The sequence below is a fragment of the Apteryx rowi genome, unplaced genomic scaffold (genome assembly GCF_003343035.1).
Source record: "Apteryx rowi isolate R43461 unplaced genomic scaffold, aptRow1 scaffold_1186, whole genome shotgun sequence".
In the NCBI taxonomy this organism is placed as follows: Eukaryota; Metazoa; Chordata; class Aves; order Apterygiformes; family Apterygidae; genus Apteryx; species Apteryx rowi.
The window spans coordinates 70,453-89,590 of NW_020447404.1; the positions used below are offsets into that span (position 1 = coordinate 70,453).

Genomic DNA, 19,138 nt, shown 5'->3' on the forward strand with positions numbered 1-19,138 from the left:
GCCGCCCAGCGCTGTTTTGCTTACTTGTGACTTGCTCAATTATTCTATTAAATTGGAATTTATGCAACCCGGCCCGAGTGGTTGTCAATTTGTCGTGTTTACCTATAACAGTAACTGTAGTTTTAAAGATGGCTTGCAGCTGATCTTCAATACTGAAGTTGTTCCAGAACCTTTTAGAGACAAGATTTCAGGTGCCTGCTGCAGTTGCGCAGTGAGAAAGTAACACCACATTTCCCTGCAGGAGAAGACACTTAGCCTCACTTATGGTTAACTGCTTCCTTCAGTGTCTATAGCATCCCATGCTCCTTTCCCTTTGTAAAAGAGCAGAGTCACCCTGACTGATCCCTGAGTTGAGTGTTTAACCACAACCTTATCTTCAGGACTTTGATAGAGTTTCACTTCTTTTTTAACAGGAATTCAGCCTCTGACAGAAACACCTTATCTATGGGACTTCCCATGAGGGTTTGTCACTTATTTATCTGACTTGTGACTTCCTCAAATGGGATCCCCACTTAGTATTAAGTATTAATATTAAGTAGTATTAATAGAGTCACTCTTGCGTAGCTGTTGTTTTTGTCGTCCATTCCATCTTTCTACTATCCCACTATTTTGAGATCAGCACGGTGGGGGGAAAATGCATTGTACTCCATTTGAAGCACACCAAGTTTGCACTTCTTTTTTCTTCAAAATAAATCCATTATCAGATTGCACTTCTCTGGGAAAGAGGAAAGTAGCAAGCTACCAGTTCCAACCAGCAACGGTTGCTAGACTAGTTGCAGCTTGTGTGGGGAGCACATTCCCTGTACCGATAATTATTTCTACTCCTGTAAGGACGTATTTCCAGCCTTCAGGTGTTGGCATGAGTCTGGAGGGTGGCCTAAAACAAAGGCCACCTTCTGGTTTCCTTTGTGCTGAGATTAATTCAGCTTTCTTTGCAACAGCTGTGGTCAGTCACATCCTGTGTTCTTCCCTGAACCTTCTTGCATTTCGGGGATTTATTGGTCGATCACAATGCAATAAGCAAGTAGAGTTAAATTTCTTGGAATATGCTCTAGGATACCAAATCAGAATGCACATAGGCGCCTTTGTCAAAATAAACACCTATGGCTATGACAAGAGGCTTCTAGGCTTAAGTAAACTCAAGTATGAAATTCAAAGAACACAAACTCAAGGGTCTGAAAAACAAAGATTGCTTTTATCCTAAATAAAATTCCAAATTTTAATACAGTCATTCCAGAGAAATTTCTATTTGAGTTCACATGAGGCTAGCTGTTTTGCTTTTTGTAAAGTATAAGTAAAATATTTTAAGTTTTACAACAATTTTTTTAGACAATGGACAAACATCATTTTCCAGTTCTAACTGTGCCAGCTGAATAGACCAACATCCTCCTACTTACATTAGTGGAGGGCATAATTTATACACTGCATAATGTGCTTCAGCCTGAATCAGTCCAGTTTGCTCGTCAGCTGTTTGAACTACGTTACTTTTGTTTTAAGCCCATTTTGGAGCCCTCCTATTACCCCATTTGCCAGCAGAACTCCAAAGGGCAATCGTCTCTCCAGCACAGAGATGGGAACAGATTGCTGGCRGGATAATACTGCTTCAATTTGGTGGAGCTCTGTGCAGAGCAAGCGGCTCTCTGTAACCTCTTTTTCTTCAAAGAACATAGCTGCAGCTTCTGTTTTGATTGAGCAGCACAGGTTACTGTTCATAGTTAGGGAATGGCAGAGATGTTATTCTGTGTGACATGTTTTCATGTTGGATTTTGTGGTTTCACAGGAGCTTGATAATGGAGATCCTCATGCAATTGAGCATGCATTCAAAGTGTTTAGACGGTATTAAAGCTAAATCCCTCCCTGAAGTCCTGGGCTCCAGAAATAATCAGTTCCACCTACTCTGCATTTAATTAATACTGCCTTTCATAGTTTGGCTATGAGACACAGAAAAAGATGAAAATGTCTCTGAACTTGGTCAGGATGATTCGGTGAAAACTATTTATTGAATCCAAATCCCCTGGCTAGTGTGGCTTGGGCTATGGGTTGGAGCTCACCTTTCAGGGCTGGGGTTAGGGGAGGCTCTGGGGAGGGTTCAGGCTCTGCTCAGGATTTCTGGGGAGCGGCACAGGCATGGGCTGGGTTTGGGTCAGGGCTGGGGCTGCAGGCGAGTGCTGCAGGGCTGGGGCTGCGGGTGAGGGCCAGGTGTGAGCGGGGAAGGGGTCACAGCTGTGGGGCAGCTCCACAGTCAGGGCAGGACAGTGTCGGAGCGGGGCTGGGGGCAGGGCAGGGCCATGGCCAGGGTGGGGCGGGGTCAGAGCGGGGCTGGGGGCAGGGTGAGGCTGCTGCTGGGGGAGGCCTGGCAGCAGCAGTCTCTCCACACAGTACCAGCCGCAGCGCCGTGGCCCGGCCCTCCCCGCCCTGGCTGCCGGCTCTGTCATGCAGTGCCCTGACGTCCTTTGCGCCTCTGCTGCCTCCAGCCCCAGCGGTGCCATTTGGAGCTGGGTGTCCTGGAGGGGCTGGGCTGGGCTGGGCTCGGGCTGCGCTGGAGTCAGGGTGGCACCGGGCCTGCCTGGCCCTTAGGAGTGCCACCCCCTGCCTGCCCAATAAGCTAGCAAGGGGAGGCAGCAAGCCAATGAGTGACTGGGAGGGGCGGGCTGTGTCATGATGTCGCAAATGAGTGATGCATTTCACTCGTAAGAGAGAAGAAGCGATATGTTTTATTGAGATAAGACAGTGATTTAACAAAGTTCAATGGTAAATAAGTGGTTTAACAAGATTCGATGGCAAGGTTCACTCAGTTATTTACTGCATGGAGGGAAGGATCAGACAAAATCATCAAGGAGACCCTCCCCTTGAGTAACGAGGTTCAGAGTGGACCCCCGTTGCTTTCCAAACTCCTTCTCAGAGGAGTCTGGGTGCGGCTGGATCCAATCTTAGTCCCAGACTTGGTCAACGGTTTATGTCTAAAGGATTATGTGCTCAATCAAGCAGAGATGCAACTTAGAAAGTTTGCAAAGTTTGCAAAGTTTCAGAGTGCTATTAGTCACTTACCGAGGATCTGTTGTGGGTAAGGGATTTTTCGACCTCGAGGAGTAACCCTGAGAGGCATCCCTGCTCAAGGGGAGATCCTGCCATGCAGCCCACTGCCATGCAGGAGAGCTCAACGGGCTCTGGACTGCCTCCTGTTTATGGGGTAAGATGGTTGACTTGTAGTTATATTTGCATACCAGCCCTATTTGGGTTAGTGCATGCTGAATTAGCCCTTGGCTATGTGCTGTTTTCTGTCTCCCCAAATTCTGATTTGAACCAGGTGCAGCCATCACGACTGTTACTGATGGTTATTGTCTGAGTGGGGTTATGGAGAGGTCAGGTTGAGACCGGGGAGAACACATCAGGTTGAGCAAGGGGGCACATCAGGTTCGGGGCAGGGAAGGAGCACACCGTCACACTCCACCCTGTAACAATCCATCTTATCCTTCACAGAGTGGTGGTATGGTCACCTCTTGCCTTTGTGCCACAAATAGTGTATTGATAATTGATGCGCTTACTGGTCCATGGCAAGCAAACAGTTTTTAGCGTAAAGTATTGCTATTAATTATGTACTAATTTGTACATCTTGGATGGTTGAACATGGGTTATTTGCTTCATCATGTACCAAACCTTTATATGCAATATGATTATAAGTAACAGACATAATAATATCAGAGCTAGTAAAATCACAACTGGATGAAGCATGTGATTAAAAATTCTCGTTGCTGTTGGTGACCATTCAAGAAGAGTTTCCCACCAATGGTATTCTCCATCTTTTTCCACTCTTTCCAGAACATGGTGTATCTCTTCTGTATCATGATTAATGGTGATTAGGGTTCTTCGTCCATTGTTTCGGATGTGTTTCAGCAGTTGACATACTCCTGCTGCTCATTACCAGTGCCCGCAAATGAACAAAAGAGAACAGATAATTTTAACAAGGACATCTGGAAATATTTGAAAGACACAGCATAATAGACAGAGCAGTGGTAATGCAAGTTGGGAGCAGATCAAGATTTCTTCTGCTAAGATTCATACCCTTCCTGAAAATTTCCATTATTTCAACATGGGAAAAGATAGGCATTTTTGTTAACTCATGAAAATGTGCCCATGTTTTTTAAATGTTGAAAGCAGTTCTTTGCCTTTCCAGGCAGAGCTCAGATGTCTAACCACAAGCATCCAGTGGCACTTGGAGAGGTCCTGGTGTATCTGTGGTACCTGCCTGGGTCTGGCAGCTCTCACAGGGAACCTGTGGGAGACTGGAGCCCCTCAGAGCTGCAGATGGAGGCTGGGCAGAGGGGATCAGGGAACCTACAGTGGCACCAGATATCTGTTACCCTGTGACTGCATCCCACTCCAGTTCTGAAAATTATTTTCCTTATCAGACAAAAACATAATGCATAATTGCCTCAAAAAACTGATGAGCTAAAGCCGGTACAGCCCTGCTGCTGCCCTGTAACCTATAAACTCAGGAGATGGGACTCAGATCTACTCTGGCTCTAAAGATTTCTCAGCCCTTAGGACCCAGAATGCAAAGCACCGGTCTGGGGACACCTCAGCAGTTGAACCTGACCTAACTGTAAAGTTAGCTCTGCTCAGAGCAGATCATGGTCCTGCAAATCTCCAGCGGTCCCTCCCAACCCAGATCCTCTAGGTTGAAGGGACTGGAAAGTGGAGTCCAGGGCAAGGAACAGTGTTGTGCGGCTGAGGCCTTGCTGACATTTGTACTTCCTGGTCCACCCTGTCCCCAGAGTTACACAGTGAGTGAGTTCATCCCCAAAAGGAGTCTCTGCTCCATTGGCAACAGGAGTCAAACAAGTGCAGGGATATGACAGAAAAGTTCTCAGGAACAGTGCCAGGCATTCAGCCCCCAAGAGACCCCCAACCCCACCAGTAGCAGTGAGTCCCCTCTATGACCATCAGGAGCTGCTCTGGCTGCAGAGGGGCTGCAGGGAGCATTGTGGCTGGCCCTGCCCACCCTGCACCTCCCACCTAGGATGCCCCTTGGGCTCCCTGGAACCACCAGAGGAGACCCCTGTCTTTCTGGGGGCTGGGGGCAGTTTTGGGATTCCAGCAGTGTGGGAGCTTCCAGGAGTGTCATGGTTCCCATCTGTGCCCTGTCCCTCCACTGGCCCAGCCCTGCTGTCCTGCACATGGCCCCACAGCCCTGCTGTGCAGGCACCACACAGCACAGGGTGCATTCAGGGGTTGGGAAACGTCCCCACAACATGGTCCCCACAACAGCCCTTGGTGCCTCTCCCCCATGGCCCTTCTGTTCTGCAGCCTCCCACCAGTCGCTGGCTCCTGCACAGCCTTGGCCATGCCCACCTCAGGGTAAGCAGAAAGCCACACTTGAGAGTCTGCTGGGGTCTGGGTCTGGAGAGAGGCCAGGCAGGGCTGGCCATCCCTCCCATACATCCCTCCTGAGCCCAGCAGGAAGATGGAGCTGGTCACAGTCAAAGGTCACTCCCCACCAGGACTGTGGGGAATGGTCAGTGTAGGAAATGGCTGATATGAGGGACTTGGTCTATGAGGAGTTTTCTGGGGCAGTTTCTCCTCTCTGTTCATGCAACAACAAGCAGGGCTGGATCTTTGCACTGAGGACCCTGCTTGAGGGCCCCCATGGGCATGAGGATGGTCTACAGGCCCAGTAGACGGCCCCAGGACCTCCTCTGCATGCTCTTTGCAGCCATGCAGAGGACCCAGGAGAAAGCTCCTCTTCTCAGGGGTCACAGCTGGATGCCCAGTCCTCCAGCTGGGTGCAGAGTCTAGTCTGGGGGTGACTTTTGGGGTAGGGGCCAGCACAGGGGGTGGGGGAGATTGTCCCAAGGACATGTGCTGAGGACAGGGCCTGAGGGACAGCAGCAAACTGATATGGCTCCTGGCTCCTGCTTCCTTCAATGCAAGCTCTGACACAGGTTCCCAGCCATCCTTTTGGTGCTACCCTTCAGGAGGGATGATGGCACTATGAGCTGGGAGGGTGGGCAGCATTCATCCTTCTTCAGCCCCTTCCCAGGCCACATGGAAGGCCAGAACAGCAAGGACTTCTCTGATTCTGCACTGTGAGCTCACTTTAGTGTACCCACACTCTGAACATTGTCTTGGATTACACGTCTGCATTTATCTCTACAAGACAATTTCAAGGCCAATTCTGCTTCCTTCTGATCTCTCCAATCCCTCCTCTGATTTTGCTGGCTGTTCCCCCACCCCCACCCCTGTGCTCCCCACAGGCCCCTGGGCTGATGGTGCTGCTCTGCAGAACAAGTGGACTGTGGGGCCACAAGCCATGGGGTGACTCTGCACCATCTGTGCTGGTCAGGGTGGGAAGCAGACCCAACCAAATGGGGATCATGGCCTCTAATCCCTCCAGGGGTCTGTGGAAGTGGAAGGTGCTAGGAGGGACTATGGAGCATTTCCAAGGGTACTAGTTGTGTCCAGGTGTGCCTCTAGATCCTGCCCCTGGTATTTCGTTGAGAGTGACATGAATCACTTTCCAGTCTCCCTTCCCCATGCCAGCTGGGTCCCCACTGCCTCTGCTGGGATTGCAGAGTCCTCCTTTGCCCACAGATACCTGGGTTAGCGCTTTACCCTTAGGTGACTCCACCTTGGAGGATCTCTCACTTTGTGAGGCTCCACTCACTGCCCACCACAGGCATATGCTGTCCCAGGAGATCCCCTGTGCTCTCCTGGCAGCTCCAGCTTCCCCTCCAGAAGGATGGGCATCTGACACTGTGCCTTAACATGTGGGACTGCCTTGGGTATGTACATTAGTGACCATTCATCATCACCACTGTCACTGGACACTGATGGGCAAGTCCTAAATCCAGTCCTTGGTCTCAAAGACATCATAACATGATTATGAGCTTTTTGCTTCTGAACCCATGGAGAACCTGCTGACCTACCTTCTTTGCTTCAGTCTTTACTGCTCAGGTCAGCCCTCAGGAATCTCAGACCCTGGAGGCAAGAGGGAAAGTCTGGAGAAAGGAAGACTTTCCCTTGGTGGAGGAAGATTGGGTTAGAGACCATTTAGGCAAACCTGACACCCACAAATCCATGGGCCCCGATGGGATGCACCCACAAGTGCTGAGGGAGCTGGCGAATGTTATTGCTAAGCTGCTCTCCATCACCTTTGAAAGGTCATGGAGAACAGGAGAGGTGCCTGAAGACTGGAAGAAAGCCAATGTCACCCCAGTCTTCAAAAAGGGCAAGAAGGAGGACCCAGGAAACTACAGGCCAGTCTGCCTCACCAGCATCCCTGGAAAGGTGATGGAGCAGCTCATCCTGGAGGACATCCCCAAGCATGTGGAGGACAAGAAGGTGATCAGGAGTAGTCAGCATGGCTTCACCAAGCACAAATCATGCTTAACCAATCTGATAGCCGTCTCTGATGGAATGACTGCCTGGGTAGAGGAGAGCAGTGGATATTGTCTCCCTTGATTTCAGCAAGGCTTTTGACACTGTCGCCCATAACATCCTCACAGACAAGCTCAAGAAGTGTGGGTTAGATGAGCAGACAGTGAGGTGGATTGAAAACTGGCCGAATGGCAGAGCTCAGAGGGTTGTGATCAGTGGCACAAAGTCCAGTTGGAGGCCTGTAGCTAGCAGTGTCCCCCAGGGGTCAGTCCTGGGTCCAGTCTTGTTCAACTTCTTCATCAATGACCTGGATGAAGGCACAGAGTGCACCCTCAGCAAGTTTGCTGATGATACAAAACTGGGAGGAGTGGCTGATACCCCAGAAGACTGTGCTGCCATTCAGAGAGACCTGGACAGACTGGAGAGCTGGGCAGAGAGGAACCTCATGAAGTTCAACAAAGGCAAGTGCAGGGTCCTGCACCTGGGGAGGAATAACCCCATGCACCAGTCCAGGTTGGGGGTTGACCTGCTGGAAGCAAGCTCTGCGGAGAAGGACCTGGGAGTGCTGGTGGACACCAAGTTAAGCATGAGGCAGCAATGTGCCCTTGTGGCCAAGAAGGCCAATGGTATCCTGGGGTGCATCAGGAAGAGTGTTGCCAGCAGGTGGAGGGAGGTAATCCTCCCCCTCTCCTCAGCCCTGCTGAGGCCCCATCTGGAGTACTATGTCCAGTTCTGGGCTCCCCAGTACAAGAGAGACATGGCACTGCTGAAGCAAGTGCAGCGAAGGGCTACAAAGATGATKAGGGGACTGGAACATCTCTCTTATGAGAAAAGGCTGAGAGAGCTGGGTCTGTTTAGCCTGGAGAAGAGAAGACTGATGGGGGAATCTTATTAATGTGTACGAGTATCTGAAGGGAGGGTGTCAAGAGGATGGAGCCAGACTCTTTTCAGTGGTGCCCAGTGACAGGACGTGAGGCAACGGGCACAAACTGAAACACAGACACTTCCATCTGAACATGAGGAAAAACTTCTTCCCTGTGAGGGTGACAGAGCACTGGAAGAGGTTGCCCAGAGAGGTTGTGGAGTCTCCTTCTCTGGAGATATTCAAAACCCACCTGGACGTGATCCTGTACAACGTGCTCTAGGTGACCCTGCTTGAGCAGGGGGGTTGGCCTAGATGATCTCCAGAGGTCCCTTCCAACCTCAACCATTCTGTGATTCTGTAAAGCCCGGGAAGGGTAAAAGAAAGTAAGCCACATACCTCTGTGTGGACTTGGACTCACTGTCAGTTGGCCTGTGGACCCGACAACCCACCCATCAACAGGGATGCCCCTGGTGCCGACTGCCAGGGAGAACCTGAATCATCCTGGCACAACTCAACAGTGGTGAGAACAATCTGGGGAAAACTATACCAGAGGGGTGATCCATAAGGACAAGGAAAGGGTGAAAACGGTCATTGTACCATGCATCCGTGGCTTAACCATAGAGCTCTGATATGTGTATACATATATGTTTAGTTCTSTTACATTTCTAGTTTTCTATACTTTTTAGCTTTGTTATACTTGTAGATTGTCTGGTGTTAATTGTTTAGTGTTGTCCAGCATCTATCATATGTGTAGAACTGCTTAGGTCTATTAAACTCTTATACTTGACAAATGCTGATCTCTTGAATTCAGTGCAACTACCCCCAGAATCTGAAAGAGTGCCGGATGCCCCTCTATTGGTGCATCACACTGTCCCTCTCCTCTCCATGGGGAAGGGAGTTCCCAGGTGATGCTGGACCCAGCTTTGGCTGATGGGAGGGGAGCACAGGGAAGGGTGGAAGAAGCAGATGGAGCCTCTCAGGGTGTGCAAGGGAGTCTTCCAAAGCCTAAGGCTGAGCCAGGGACCTTTGGGTCTTCCCCCAATCCTCTCCCAGTTGGGCTTGCTCTGCCCTGCCCTAGGAGCTCTCGTCCCCATGCTGCCTCAGGCCAAGCTGTGCCAGCCCTGGGGAGCTCTCCCTGAGCTCAGGGCAGGCTGAGCTCCTCCTCGTGTGTCCCGTCCTGCTGGGAGGGCAGCACAGGGACAAGGGAACAACCTGTTCCTGCCCATGGGCAGTGCAGGACCTCTTGCGAGGGAGATGACCATGACAACCACTGTGCTGCAGCAGCACTGGCTGTGCCCCCTCCCTGTGGCCACTGCCGCAGCCCTGCCTGCCCCTGCTCAGCCTGCTGCCCTCCTTGCTCCCAGCCCCTCTCCTGGCACCATGGTGACTAGCTCTACAGGAAGGAGCTCCCTGGCCCTYCCCAGGGATCCAGCTCCAGCCAGGCAGCAGGACACCAGCTTTCCCTCAAGCCCCCTGGCCCACTCCCCCTGGGCGCCTTCCCCCTTTTGGGGGGCTGGAGCTGCCCCAGCTCTGGGCAAATGGTGCATAAACACTTGAGCTATGAAACAGAAAAACCTGCTCTCCTAACTATTCATCATAAAAGCAGACCCAAGTGGCTGTGCTTGCTAAGACTCTGCATGCAGTGCTACCTGAGTAGGGGTCCAAATCTAAAGCCCTCCTTACATCTTTAATTCAGCTGTTGTGCAAGAGTTGCTGATGTGGATATATACAGCGAGCTTTTCTACCTACAGCCTTCCCTGGGATCTGCTCAGTTCCCAGCTTCCCTTGCCAAGGCTTTCTTGACTGTAGTGAGGGGGCAAGTCAGCAGGACGAAGACAGAGTCAGGTCAGGACCTGAGAGGTGCAGGACCAGGCACAGGCATGTCCACAGCGTAACTCAGGCAAGGCTTAAGGACAAGGAGAGCAGCTCCTTGGCAAGGGGAGGAGGCCCCACAATGAGGCTGATCACTCTTAGTCTCCCCTGCTCTTGTGTTCAGAAGATCCCCCTCCCTGTCTGCCTGCAGCCCCTCCATGCCCATGCCACTGCCCAGGACAGCACGAGAGCCCTGGCCCTGCAGCCCCTCTGGCAGCTCCTGCTGCCCCAGGGACGGAGCATCCTGCCCCGAGCTGGTGCACAGAGAAACCTCTCCCTCATTCTCATTTCCGTCTTTGAATGCTGCCCTGCTTTTCTCCTGGGATGCCACTGCTCCCCAGAGAGCCTTTTCTGAGGTGAGTGTGTCCATGCTGGCCTGGCTGGCCATTCCTGCACTCCTCCCTGGTGCTCCCCGCAGGGCCCTGGGTTGGTGGTGCTGCTCTGCAGAGCAAGCAGACTGTGGGACCATGGGGCCACAGGGTGACTCCTGACTCTTCATGGTCCATGCTGGTTGGGGTGGGAAGCAGACCCAGCCAAACAGGGCTCACCACTGCTGACACTGCTGGCACATGTCTGCCCTCATGGGTGATGCTCAGAGTGACCCCACGGTGTTTGCAATAGCAGGAGATGTTTTTGGGTGTGCACTAGCTCCGGTCTGTTGTGTTTCACTGGGGTACACGCGTCACTCTTCAGTCCCCCTTCCCTGGGCCTTCTGGGCCCCTACTGCCTCTCCAGGCATTGCAGAGCCCTCCTTTCCCTATGTATACCTGGATTTAGTGCTTTGTCTTTGGGTGACTCTACCGTGGACTGTCCCTTGTTTGGYATGGCTCCACTCACTGCCCACCCCCAGGTCCACGACGTCCCTGGAGATCCCCTGAACTCTCCTGGGGGCTCAGGTTCCCTTCCAGAAGGATGGGTATCTGTCATCAGCGCTGTCACCTGTGCAACAGCCCCAAACACGCAAGTCAGATACCATTTAGCATCTCCACTGGCAGTGGTCACTGAGAAATGAGCCCGGAATCCAGCCCTTGGTCCCTGAAAGATCACACTGGGACTCTGAACTTGTCCCCTGGAGCCCACAGAGTACACAGGCAGAGCAGCCCTTTTATAGTGCAATCCCTTGAGCATATTTTTGACCTCAGCTTCTGAAGAAAGGCCAGACTTCAGGCACGTCACAGAGGAGATCCCTTTTTATTAGAGAAATGTTATTCTGGAGGCCAGGTCTGGCATAAGGGTGCCCATTTCCTTGTCCTGCTTGTACTTACAGGGCATATGCATATGGAGACACAATCCCACCACCACTAGGTTATGGGAACTACTGGGCTGTATACCCAGAATATAGCACAGGAGGACAGCGTGGGAATGAAGAGAACAACTCTCAAAAGAGAAAATCCTGCTGCTCTTGGTGGACATGTCTGCAGGAAAGCTTCAGCCCCCATGTGAAAGCTACAGTGAGAAAATGCCTGCTGTGGCAGCAGGGGGATGGTCCTGTCAAGCACAGGGTCTGTCCCCAGAAGCTGCTGCCTGTCTTCCCTCCCCTCCACTCCCTCTCCACTTGTAACGTTGGAGCACTGGAGAGGGAAGGGACCAGCCCACAGTGACAGCTGGCTGCCACCCTCACAGGAGAGGGGTGTAACTGTGGCCAGGGGAGCTGAGCTCTCCTAAGGGACACAGGACCCATGGTCTCACCCCATCTCTACTTGTTGGAGCCTCACTGTCTCCTTCTGAACTCCCTTGGTGTCAGTGCCAAAAGAGAACCACAAAGGGAAGCTCTCCTCACTGCACTGAGAGCATCTGAGGGAGCTCAGACTAGCAGGCTTTCAGGTTCCCCCATCTCTGACGAAGAAAGGGGAAACCTGGCCTCCTGCCTCAACACAATCTTTTGGTCAAATTCAAGAGAGGGATTACTGAGGACAATTGGCATGAACCGGAACATTTTTTTCTTTTAACATTCATGTAAGAGAAAAAAATAAGAAAGAAGAAACAAAACACATAGCCTTAATGCCATATGATCAGAATGATGAGTGGATACATATGGGACAGTTATTGGTGCTGACGTTGTACCCTTTGAACTGGTTTCCTCAATGCATCCTTGAGCTCCTTGTTCCTCAAACTATAGATGAGAGGGTTCACTGCTGGAGGCACCACTGCATACAGAACTGCCACCACAAGATCCAGAGCTGGGGAGGAGATGGAGGGAGGCTTCAGGTAAGCAAACACTATAGTGCTGGCAGAAAGGGAGACCACAGCCAGGTGAGAGAGGCACATGGAAAAGGCTTTGTGCCGGCCCTTCTCAGAGGGGATCCTCAGCACAGCAGTGAAGATCTGCATGTAGGACAGCACAATGAAAACAAAACACCCCAATGCTAAACAAATACTAAACACAATAACCCCAACTTCCCTGAGGTAGGAATCTGAGCAGGAGAGTCCGAGGATCTGGGGAATTTCACAGAAGAACTGCTCCACGACATTGCCTTGGCAAAGTGGTAGTGAAAATGTGTTTGCAGTGTGCAGGAGAGCATTGAGAAAACCACTGCCCCAGGCAGCTGCTGCCRTTTTGACACAAGCTCTGCTGCCCATGAGGGTCCCGTAGTGCAGGGGTCTGCAGATGGCAACATAGCGGTCATAGGCCATGACAGTGAGAAGAGAGCACTCTGCTGACAACGGAAAGAGAAGCAGAAAGGCCTGAGCAACACATCCGGAGTAGGAAATGACCCTGGCGTCCCTCAGAGAATTGCTCATGGATTTGGGGACAGTGACAGAGATAGAGACAAGGTCAAGGAGGCAGAGATTGAGGAGGAAGAAGTACATGGGGGTGTGCAGGCGGTGGTCACAGGCTACGGCTGTGATGATGAGGCCATTGCCCAGGAGGGCAGCCAGGTAGATTCCCAGGAAGAGCGAGAAGTGCAAGAGCTGCAGCTCCCGCATGTCTGCGAATGCCAGGAGGAGGAACTCGGTGAGGGAGCTGCTGTTGGGCATTTGCTCCTTCGGGGCACAGGGGGACTGTCCAAGGAAGAAGAGATGTTGACCAGTTAGGACAGGCTTCTGTGAACAAAACTTTCTCGTAACCCCACCCCCACCCCGAAACACACACACACCTCTCCCCATCTTGGCAGCACTGTAACTGAGCTCTGTGGCTTGAGCTCCAGTTCATGCTGGCTGACTTTGCCATGAGGAGATGGAAATCCTCACCACTGTTACTGCACTCAGAGTGAACAGCTGTGATTTCTGGGAGGCAAAAGGATTCACTATGGCTTTAGTGCAGAGTGAGGAGAGCTGGCCTGTCCATCAGTCTTGCTCCCAGCCACTCAAACCTCTGAGGCGGAGGACAATTGCACTCATGTTTCCCCAGAAAGGAACGACACTGCTGAGAGCAGAGGAATCCAGTTCCAAAGTGCAGATCAACAAACTCAGCACCCTTTCTCAGAGCATCTGAGAGGGGTCTCAACACTCCTCTTCTAGCCAGGAAGACATCAGCCTCATTCCAGCTGCCCACATCTGGCTGTCCAGTAGCATTTTCGTGGCCTTAATATCTAGGTGGCTTCTCCATGGGGTTTCTAGATGATGCACAGAGGCAATGGGAGAACTGTGCCCTTCCGGAAGGCAGCTTGCAGCCCAGCTTGGCTCATTCCCAGCCCTGACACTGCATTGCACAGAGCCCCAGAAGTTAGAGGGGAACTTGGGCATCTCAATGTCAAGGACGAATCTGCATGGCAGGACCTGCAGGGTCAGGGTCTGAATCGCACTGGAAAACCTCCTGCCCAGAGAGTCCAAGGGGAAGGACAAGGGCAGCATGGACAGGTGGGAAACATGGAACAATACCATGATATTTGTACCGAGGGAAGTAAGGACAAGGAGAGACAGATGGGCACTCTGGAGTTTCTCCTCTCCTGGATGTCTGGCTGCCAAGGAAACGACTCATGCCCTGGACCCCACAGCCTTGAGGGCAGAGGGCTGTGCTGGTTGGGAGAGGAGAGGAGGCATTGGAGTTAGTAGTTTCCTCTCACACTTTGAGCATGACTCTGCTGCCTGGAGCCGTCCCTGCGGGGAGCTGATTCTCAGTCCCCATGTCTCTCCCCATCAGTGCTCACAGACCCCATCCCACCCACTGGGCGCTCAGCTCTGCCTGCAGAAACCTCCCGGAAAAAAGGCACTGCCCAGGGGCACCTCAGTGTTTGCAGGTGCTATGGAGCAGGTGAAACAAACCTTGCTGAGGCTGGAAAGGTGATGCTGTTTCTGTCTGTAGGCTGAGGGGTGGATGAAGGGATTTGCTGCGTTCCTCCCATAACTGTTCCTCTCTCAGTGTCACTGTTGGGAGCCTCAGTCCCCTCTCTAAACCTCACATACAATGCCCTTTAACCCCACCCAAAGAGAATAAAACTGAAAGCACAGACCCATGAAAGCTCCTTCCCTTTCGGGTATCCCCTGCCTTGACCTTCCTTTTGGAAAGCCCCCTCCAGAAATGTTCTCAGGGTGAGTTGCAGCTGTGAGCAGCCCTGGCCCATGCAGTACCCTCTCAATGGTGGAATGAACCTGCCCTACTGGGGGTCAATCCTCCCACTCAGAGTTTCTCCTCACAGTGCCATGGGGAGTTCCCCAGGCAGGCTGAGTGCTGACCCTCGCAAGCGGCAGAGTCACTGCCCTGGACACACAGTAACCTGGTTGCAGGGGTGCTGCTCTGAATTACATTCTGTGGAGACCTTTGTGCACACTCCAGCTTCACACCCCTGCAGCATCCCTGGGAGAAGGCAGCAGAATGCCCTGTCCCTGTGACGGTGTGGCAAGGAATCCCTGCTCTAAAGCACCACCTGCTCCACACAAGGAAAACAAGGTGAGGCATCCTGGCAGACCCTATCAGCCATGGGATGTGAAAGTTTTAGAGGAAATCTCAGAGTACCTCACCTGCATTGCGCTGCACCCATAGACTTACTATGTTAGGGGCTGTGAAGATTTACCCTGCAGTGAGCTCTCAGCTGTCCTCCCACTCCTGTCTGTCTTTAATTTCTTTCTGTCTCATTCATCTTGCTCATCTTCCTTTCTCTTGTAGGCAGTGCCTGGAGCCCTGATGCTCTTTGCAGAGGAGCTGCTCCTGGACAGAGCTGTCTCTCAGCAGCGCTGCCAGGTTGCTATGAGCTCCTTCCATCCCAGGAACCTGGCCCCGCTTGGGAATAATTGCCCAGCTGAAGATGTGACTTTATTTGTCCTTTGTACTCCCTCCTGGGAAATGTTCACTGAGGTAGACTAAAATAATCATCTCTAGTCTCTCTCTAAACACAAGAGATTCGAGCATTGTAATTTGTCACAGCAGAGGATGGTTATCTAAAAGAGGTGGAAACATCCTACTCTGGAAGCCCCTATCCCTCTCTGTTAACTAGTCAAGAAGCATAGATAGGGACAAGAAGGGAGTTCATTTTCCCACGGTTCAGGCACTGTTCAGTTGAATCAGTCTGGGTTTAGAAGCCCCTGGGGTTGAGTGGGATTCAGATCCCTCCCATGAACTCCACAAACAAACAGGAGGTGGGATTCCCCTTGTCAAAGCTGAAGTGAGCACAACATGGATGTCTACGATGTCTAACAGCTCCTTGTCTAAGCTCCCATTATAATCAATGGAGATGGAGGGTGGGAGTCAGTTGCTCACACACAAACACCTGGTGATGTTTGAAGAGACAGAGGTGGCCCAAGACATGTGCCAGTGTCTGCTTGCTTTGAGGGAGCAGCTGTGAGATCCGCATCCTTCTAGAGACTCAGGTGGGGACCAGGTTRGGAACTTCCTTGGCCATCTGAAATGACAGTAGATGCCCACTACTAGTAGAGCTCCACTCACTAGGAAGCTGAGACACATGCAGATCCCTACATCGGAGACCACTGATGTAATTCAGTGCAGACACTTGATGTAATGACATAAAAATAGACCTGTGGGGCCATGTCAGATGCCTGGAGTGTCCAGCAAAACCACATGTTTCTAGCAGATACAGCATGGGACCTGCAAGAAAATCATGCCTTCCTGGAGTGGTTGCTGGGCAAACATCTCAGGCCATCTTAGGTTTCCTACCTGTGCCCAAAAAGCTAAATAGTACCACTGCCTTTAGGCAAAGTCCATCCTGTCTGCATCCAGGAGTGCTGCATAAATGGGAGGCACATGACACCAAGGTCTACACTATATGTCTACACTCTTGAACCCTTCTAGGTCTCTCCCCACCTGCCCCAAAACATCTTCTCACCATCAGATGATATGAACAGGGACTGCGCTATTGATGTCCACAGGGTGGCTGGATCGCAGGTACTCCAGGCCCAAAGACATTTTCAATGGCACTTGTCCTTCCTGTAGATTGGTTCACCTCTGTCACAGGCCCCAAGATGCTGCAGAGTCACCTCAGGCAGCAAACTTCTCTCCTGCCATTCCTGCACAGCTCAGCTCTGTTTCTCCCTGGCTTAGGGTACTGCAGGGTTTGCTCTCTTAGTGCAAACCTCATTTCACCATTACTACCTATGGCTACCTATGCCAGCAGGTATCTGCTCTTAATCAAAGCCTTTTCATGCAGGAGGTCCTTGGTAATAGGTCCCCCCACGACAAATCTTGAGGCCTTGAGAAACTTGAGAATTTGGCCAGCAAAAACCTCATGAAGTTGTCCAAGGAGAAGTGGCAAGTCCTGCACTGGGGGGCAGAAAAACAGGTGCATCTGGATGGGCTGGGTCCCGACCAGCAGAGGAGTGACCCTGAGAAGGGCCTGGATGTTACATGGGATGCCATATGAGCCTGTGGTGTGTGCTCACCACAAATGGGACCAGCTGCATATGGGACTGCATTAGGAAGAGCATGGCCACCCAGACAAGGTGAATTATTACTCCCTCGACTCAGCACTGCTGTGACCTCATCTGGAATAGTGTGTTCCAGCGTGAGATGCCCAGTGCTGGAGGCATGGGGAGGAACTGGAGAGGGTCCAGAGGAGGTCTGCCAAGAAGGCAATGGGGCCTCAAGTGCATGGCTTGTATGGAGAGGCTGAGGGACCTCTGCTTCTTAAGTCTGGTGAAGGGGAGGGTAAGGACAATAGAGTAGTATCCTGTGACTGCTCGAAGGGTGGTTTCAGAGAAGATGGTGCTTTTCTTAGTAATGGGAAACAGCCTGAGAAGGGGAAAGAGCCACAAACTGCAGCTTGAGATGTTCAGACATGACATTAGGAAATGGAAATATCACTTGAAGGGTAGTGCTGAGGTGCTACAGGTCACCCAGAAGGAGTCTGTGATCAGTTATTGGCTTTGTGTTTCAAGGAAAACCAAGTGAGGACAGAGAGACATGAGCAGAAGTGGGGAGATCCATGAGTGAGAGCAAGGTTGCAAAGCAGGTTGGGTGTCTGCAGTTTGCAGGGAAACAGGCGCAGGCGTGGGACAGCATAGGACAGCCTGTGGTGCAGACAGCCATGGGCACTGCCAAGACTGAAAGCTGCCAACAAAACTGAGGTCTTTGTCCTCTTGGCTACGGCTCTTGTCCCTGCCACTGAGGCCCTCAAGAAGATGTTTCCTTAAAGCACTGTGACCTCACAGCCTTCTCATCCCTGGGGACTCAGAACGTGCTGTATCATTGACCTGAACTCGGCATTGCACCCCCCCCACCCTCACACTGCCCCCAGGAAGAGCCCTGAGCAATGTGTGAGGGAAAGGATCACCCTACCCAGGGGCTGGGTGTCAGTGCCTGGCCATTCTGCTTGATAAAACACATCAAGGCTTACTTGGCATCAGAGCCACCTGCACATTTCCTTTGCCTACCTGCCATCAGCACCTCCAATTTTCTGCCCTCATCAGTCCCTGGGGAGGGTTTGTGAGTAATGGCCCTAGCCACTTCTGTCACCAGTGCTGAGAAGAGGGGAAGATCACCTCCTCTGACCTGCTGGCAACACTCTTCCAAATGCAGTCCAAGAGGTGGTTGTTTTCTTTGCTGCAAGGGCACATTCCTGGCTTGAACTGAACTTGTATTGGGCCCAGTATCCATCCCTGGGGTACGTTGCTGGTGACTGGCCTCCAGCTGGACTCCATGAGGCTGATCACAACCCTCTGAGCTTGGAAGTTCAGCGAGACTGCCCACTGCCATGGGCCCTCCCTGAATCCTCCTTCTGCAGTCTCAAGGGTGGGAATGTGAAACAGGCCCTGAGAGTGGAGTGCTGCCTGAGGACTGCTGAATTTTTCCTCCTGTGGTGACTCAGTCCCATACAGATGAGCACGCAGGAAACAGGGAAAACTTTAGGGGAATGCAACATATTTTGCATATAGATAGACAGATACAACATCACTTTTTTTTAGAGGTTACAGATTTTTTTTTTGAGGCTTCAATGTAATTAACCATATCTTTTTCAATTACATCCCTGCCAGTAAAACTATCCTGCACTGACTCCTAACCATTTTTTTGAACTTGTTCCCCTCCTCCATTGTAACCCTCCCTCCATTTCCCTTAACCCCAACCAGCTGGGCATGTGTCATCCCCACCATCCTGAGGATTCCTTCCACCCTTGGGATACAGATTGCTTCCCACCTGCTCCTCTCACTTCCTGGTGGCAACAATTTTCTGTGGCTCCTAGAAAGTCCCTACACACTGACAAAGACCAACACACATGCTTAAAACAATGGTCTCTGTCTTCTGCATGCTTGGGACTTCCCTGGTCAATCTGCTCACCTATAGCTTGAGGAGTGATGAGGTCCAAGAGGCACTGAGGAAGGTCAGTAAGACCAGCCTGGCTGCCTTTGTTGCAAAGTGTGTTGGGGACAGTGGGTGGGTTTTACCTGACTSCATCAAGAAAGTTGCAATGCTGGCAACTCCCTCTACGTGCAGTTATCCTGAACTTAAGCAAAAGACCCAGGGGAAGGGGAACAGCACAAAGGCACAACTGGAGAAAACCACATGGCCATGTAGATTCCCAGGCCAGAAATGGTTCAGGTCAACCTCCAACACTTCTTATGAAGACAAGCAGATGCAGGGGAAGCATATGGCTCTTGGGAGAGACAAAGCACCCCCATAAGCTTCAGGTGCCTGTA

The 19,138-nt window shown here is 51.6% G+C and overlaps 1 protein-coding gene across 1 annotated transcript; it reads right to left on the reverse strand.

The window, feature by feature from the left end:
* Nucleotides 1-12,157: 12,157 nt before the first annotated feature.
* LOC112974854 (olfactory receptor 14C36-like) lies at nucleotides 12,158-13,093 on the reverse strand. Its single transcript, XM_026084245.1, has one exon. The coding sequence runs from the start codon at nucleotides 13,091-13,093 to the stop codon at nucleotides 12,158-12,160; it is 936 nt and encodes a 311-aa protein (XP_025940030.1).
* Between the last annotated feature and the right edge of the window lie 6,045 nt (nucleotides 13,094-19,138).